At 50.9% G+C, this 6,000-nt stretch overlaps 1 protein-coding gene across 1 annotated transcript in view; it reads left to right on the top strand.

Moving 5' to 3' along the window:
- Nucleotides 1-1,120: 1,120 nt before the first annotated feature.
- Nucleotides 1,121-6,000, top strand: part of SVOP (SV2 related protein) — a 61,206-nt gene continuing 56,326 nt past the window's right edge. The window contains exon 1 of the mRNA XM_056114499.1: nt 1,121-1,361. Within this exon, the coding sequence (XP_055970474.1) occupies nt 1,327-1,361 (35 nt within the window). The 5' untranslated portion in view covers nt 1,121-1,326. The remainder of the gene's footprint in view (nt 1,362-6,000) is intronic.

Below are 6,000 nucleotides of genomic sequence, written 5' to 3'. Positions count from 1 at the left end.
CCTTCTCTGCCCCTCTTCTCTTGGGGCTCTGCCCTCCTTTCCCGGGTGAAGTCGTCCCAGTCAATCACAGGTTCCCGCCAGCAACCATCAGGGCCATCTCTGTAGTTCTCTCTTCTCACCTGTTGTATAACTTCCCTGCCACTTACTGGTTCACCTAGGACGGGAGGGTGTGTCACTCTGGGTGGGAGCCATCCTATGTGCCAGGATCTGCTCGAGGCTCTGATGGGTGCGGAGGATTATACACCCCCAAACCTTCATAGAAGAAAGCTAAGTTCTAAGCAGGGGGCAGGCATCCAGGCGATGGAACCACGAAGACGAAGCACCTCTGGAATTTGTCTTAATTCATCTTTGATTTCCCAGAATCAGAGCTATCCTTTTTTTAAAAAAAAAAAATCAGGGCTGGAGCAATAGCACAGTGGGTAGGGCGTTTGCCTTGCATGCAGCCAACCTGGGTTCGATTCCCAGCATCCCATATGGTCCCCTGAGCACCGCCAGGGGTAATTCCTGAGCGCAGAGGCAGGAGGAACTCCTGTGCATTGCCGGGTGTGACCCAAAAAGCAAAAAAAAAAAAAAAAAAAAAAAAATCACGGGAGCAGACTTGTTGAAAGCCTAGCGCTCTAGGGTCTTCTCAGGCCCAGCTTCCATTGTCCTCTCCACCAGTTCCACTAGACCTCCAGTTCCGTGTTGCCAAAGATCCGTCCAACTAGTTCTCTGCCACGGTGCCCTGCGCCTATTCCAGCATCTGGCACGCAAGCAACGTTCGAAGCAACACATCAGTACGTGCACACAATAAACGTCGTTCCCTTCTTTTCGTTTCCTGCGTGTGTGGTAGCATCCTGAGGCCGAAGAGCATTGCACCAAAAAAGAAAAAAAATATACAAAAAAAAAAAAATCAAAACAAAAACACCACCACGGATGAATCCCTCCTCCTAAACGTCTCGGGAGCCCGGCCCAACCAAGGGTCCCGGAGGGGCACTCTGCAGGCTGCTGTGTTCTCCAAGGCCCCGAGCCAGAAATAGCCCCCCACCAGCCTCCCGGGCTCCCCCACCTCCCCGCCAGCCGTGCAGGCTCCTCCCCGCCCCCTCTCCCCGCGCTGCGCGCTCCTGCCCGCCGCCGCCTCCTCCCCTCCGCCCACTCTCGCCGCGGTCTCCTGGCGGCTGTGGCTTTGTCTCCTGGGCTGCTGGCCGCTGCCCGGGGCAGCTGCCACCCGTGGCCGGGCCGGGGCGCGGGAGCTGTCCGGCGCCCCCGGTGCTGAAACCCCCGCGCGCGCGTCCCGCTCCAGCGCCAGCACCATGTAAGGGCCATGCGCCCTGGCGCAGCGCGGACATGGAGGAGGATTTGTTCCAGCTCAGGCAGCTGCCGTGAGTATCCCGGAGGGGTGGGAGTCGGAGGCAGGCCGGCCGGCTTCCCTTTGGAAACGGGGGGCCCGGCTGCGGGATTGCCGGGGAGGGGGGTCTCTCCGCCCCGCGTCCTGGGTGCAGAGATGCCGCCGGTCCAGAGCAGAGGTGCGGACCCGGAGGAGACAGGCCCGGTTTCTCACCCCGGCAGCCCTGCCGCTGCTCTGTCCTCTCCGACTCGGTCCGTGCCCCCCGGGCCCCCAGATCAGCACCCTCTTGGGGGAGCTCCCGCTGTCCTTCTCCCCCCTCCCCCTCCCCTCGCCGCTTTGAATTGCTCTGCATCCTGAAGGAACGTCGAGGTGGGTGTTTCAAGGAAGCGCTGGCTGCTGTCTGGAAATGGGGGACAGAATTGCTAAGCCAGTGCCCTGGCATCTGTCTTTTCCAGCCTTTCTGGCTGGCTGCGAACTCCCTCCTTTTGAGCAAGGTCTTTTGGAAGGTAAAGGAGGCGGTGGGCTGGTTTCTGAGAAGCTGGGCTTGTGGGGAGGGGGCGCTTGGGCAAGGTTCCCGTTGTTTGTGAAGTGCTGAGTGCCTGCTGAGCCCTGGCGGAGCTCCTGCCCCTGCTTCTGAATGAAAGGTTTCTGTCCCTGCTCTGCTCGCTGGAGTAAGTCGGGCCTCCCCCGTGGAGGTCTGTCGAGCTTGGGGGCGCTTCCGGAATCCAGCCCTGGGGGGGGCCTCACTTCTTAAGGGGCACCAGATTTGTTCTGAGAATCCCGAGGGAAACCCCCAAGCAATCAGTGGCCAGGACAGGCCTTGTCCAGCAGCACCCTCCCGGCCACAAGCCTGATTTGTTAGGCAAATTTCAAGAATCCGAAATGTTATTTTCCCCAAAGCCTCTCTGGGGTGGTGTGTGGGGGTGGGGGTTGTTTTAATGTTTAGAACCACAGCCATTTGGATGGGGAAAGCCGACACCGTTTGGGTTTGGCGGAAGGGCTGCGTGACCACTAGGATGTGTGTGTGTGTGCTTGAATTAAAAATTGTTTCCCTGTGTCCCACTGAGAAAGTCTCCCAAGTGACTTTAGTGTGACTGAGATCACTCCCCAAGCATGGAAGGCACTGTAATGTTTACTTCCTACGAAATTAATTTTCATTAATGTTTTTCATTGATTTCACATTGACTTTTAAGCTTTGATACTAAGGGATCCCCCAATAACAGACGGTATGTGATACAGCACTATTTCACAAAAGCTAAAAAAAAAAAGGAGCGCTCACTTATCCTGTCCAGAGGTCAGGGGAGGAATATACCAAAGTAAAAATAACTGGGAGTCAATTTCTCAAAGGAAACACACTATTTTCACTGAAAAATGGATATTTTTAAAGCCATCCTACACAATAAGTGATTTTTGAAATGGAAATTGGTGCTTAGAACAAGAATACAACACACATTATAATTGCTGTTGAATTGGGATAAATTCTCAATTCTGCAAGAGCATTGGAACTCTGCATGTTATTCAAAGATTCATGTATATTTAATCTACTGCTTATAGAAATGACTCTTGTTACATTTCATTCTCTAATAATAAGAGACTTTTTACTGATTGAAATTTGGAAGTCTCAAAATTTATATTGAGTGGCTATATATGATAGGTACGTAGGGCAAATAAAATTTGGAAAGAAGCATGAGAATTCAAAGTGGATGTCTCTTTAAATCCCCGTGTTCAATTTCTTGATGACTTTCAACACATTAATATGTATAATATCTACCAGAAAAGCCAAATTGTGTACTGATCAAGGGCATTAGCGCTTGGGTAAGAAATATTTGGGCTCAAAATCTCCTTGTACCCCTTCTTGGCTGTGACTTTAAACAAATGCCTTAAGCTTTCTGAGACTCAGTTTCCCTAAAATGAAGACCTAAAAGGAGAATCATAAAAATACTTAACTCACTGTGAAGTTCAAATGACGTGAGGCTAAATGCCTGGTTGAGATGAAACCTTTGATGCATATTAGCCATCATTTGCTCTACCTCTGAAAAATCATTTCGAATACATACAGATGCTCCCTAGGCTGGACACCTCCAAATTTCATCTGCAATCCTCCAAATTCCATTGGAATGAAGTCAGTTAGCTTCCAAATCCCTTGACCTTGATCCATTACAAAATAATAATAGAAGAAAGTTTTAAAAGAATCAAAGGAAAGGAACAGCCACGTACATCTGAGTGGGTTACAAATCACGACTTAGATATTTTTTAAACCACACCCTGCATATAAATGCACAGATTGCAGGCTGCAGACTTCCTGAGAGCAATATGGCTAAAAAAAAAATTGAGTGGGAGGATTGGCAAGAGTGGACTGGGGAACAGGCCTGATCCCCGGGGAGGCCAAGTGTTAATAGATTATTAGCCACTAAGTAGTTTACAGGGTCAGGGGAGGGGGAAAGAGACTAAGAACACAGCCCTTTCTTGCACTCGGGGTCATCTCCACGAGGTTCCTCGGCGACCAGAAATACCCTGGCCTTCCTGGTGTTCAGACTCGGCACCAAGACGCCGGGGGTCAGGGATCTGTGTGTTTGTACCCGGGTCTGTCGTCTCGCGTGAACTTGGACAAGTCAGAGTTTTTCGGGCATCTCCTTTCTAGGATGATTTCTTGAAAGCAAGTTTTACAGAATACGTGGATTCCTTGGTGCATGCAGTCAGTGATTTCCCTGGGCACTGTGCCAGGTACGAAGGATTCTATGACAGAATGAGCGAGACATAGGGCCCTGTCCATACGAAGCACATCACTTAGGGCTGGGGAGAGAGTGCAGTGGGGAAGGTGCTTCCCTGGCATGAGCCTGGCTGGCCCTGGTTGGCTCCCAGGTAACATGTGCAACTGGGGGTGACTCCCGAGTACAGAGCCAGGAGGACAGTCCTGGAGCACTGCCAGGTGCGGCCCCCAAATCCAATTCCCTCTCTTCGCCCCAAAAGAAACTCACAATCCAGAGGGTTAGTGTCCAAGACAGCTGCCACTGGCACTTATGGTTAAGTTATGTCATTTCTATGTAAAATAACTTAAATAAGATAGACTTTATTGGGCTGGAGAGATGGTACAGCGGGTAAGGCACTTGCCTTGCATGCAGCTGACCTAGGTTTGATCCCCGGCAGCCCACATGGTCCCCCGAGCCAGCCAGGAGTGATCCATGAGCACCTACTGGTGTGGCCTCAAAACCAAAATCATAATAATAATAATAGCACTGTCCTCCCCTTGTTCATCAGTGTGCTCCAGCGGGCACCAGTAATGTCTCCGTTGTGAGAGTTGCTGTTACTGCTTTTCGCATATCAAATAATAATGATAATAGTAATAGTGATACAATATACATTAAAAATCAAATTGGTGAAATTTGGAAAAGACCCTCCATTGTGTTGGTCATATTTCAAGTTCTCCATAGTTATAGATGGCAAGGGGCTACTGGCCCGTGTCTGTCTTGAGCACTTCTATGACTGTAGAAGCTTCTGGAGATGAGCAACCTGTCTGGTTGGAGAAGGAAGATGCTGAAGATGTAATTGGACAAATAATGATGAGAATTGTCATAAGTGCCACAAAGGGCAGGTGGGGAGTGCACTGGACATTAGTTTGAGGTAGCATGGGTCACCATCATGCAGTAGCCCCTGATTTGAATGCCAACACTCCCCATCAACCCCCCCATAGCATGTGTGGGTGGGCTTGGTGTCCCCTACCACCACTGGACCTCTGGAGCATTGAACCTTATGGTCCAGTGGGCTGAACGGTCCCCGGGGCCCCCCAGTATTGCTTGGGAGGTGACCCACAGAAAAAAATGAACTGGGAGCTCTATGGAGAGGTCGGCATACAAGGAAACAAAGAAGCCATGACTGACTTTTGCAAATGGATCGACCTTGAGGATGTAACAGTGGTGCCCCCCAACCAAGAAAAGAACAACTGGACAGAGGAGGAGTCCCTGGGTAGGCTGAGGTCAAAAGGAAAAAGGGAGTCATATAGGGTTTCAGTGAAGTGGTAGTAGGGACAGCTGGTAGACCAGGAGGTAGATCACCAGTGCGGGTGACCTAGCAGATGACCAAGTGCAGGATATGGAAAGGTTCCAAGTCTTGGGGGGGGGTGGAAAAGGGGAGATGAGCAGAGCAGAGCTTTGAAAGATCACCCAGGTACGGTTTTCTTTTTGTTTGTTTGGTTTTTGGTTTTGTTGTTGTTGTTGCTTGTTTTTTGGGTCACACCTGGTGATGGTCATGAGTTACTCCTGGCTCTGCACTTAGAAGTTACTCCTGGCGGTGTTTGGGAGACCAAATGGGATGTGGGGGATTGAACCCCGGGTTGGCTGCGTCCCACCCCCAGTACCCTCTGTACTACTGCTTGGGTCCCCAGGCAAGGTTTGCTACCCACGGAGAAACAGATTGTGAGGCGCACCTTCAAACAGAGGATTGATTATGATTTAGACTTGGCCAGGCCCAGTGATAAGAAATGACTTCCGTGGACAAGATAAAGTCGGCCACACTCATAGGCCCAAAAGGGGGGGTCCGCTCAGGACAGCGGTCTCCAAAGGAGGTGAAGGGTTGGGGGCATGTGGGGCTTCTCTGGTGTTTCCATGGATGGGGCGGGGTAAGAAGCACTGGCGGGGCTGCTTGAATAATTTCCAGGGGTGAGGAGGCCCAGACAC

Source organism: Sorex fumeus, unplaced genomic scaffold, assembly GCF_029834395.1.
Source record: "Sorex fumeus unplaced genomic scaffold, SorFum_2.1 ptg000025l, whole genome shotgun sequence".
Taxonomy (NCBI): Eukaryota; Metazoa; Chordata; class Mammalia; order Eulipotyphla; family Soricidae; genus Sorex; species Sorex fumeus.
This window is presented reverse-complemented; position numbering and strand designations above follow the sequence as displayed.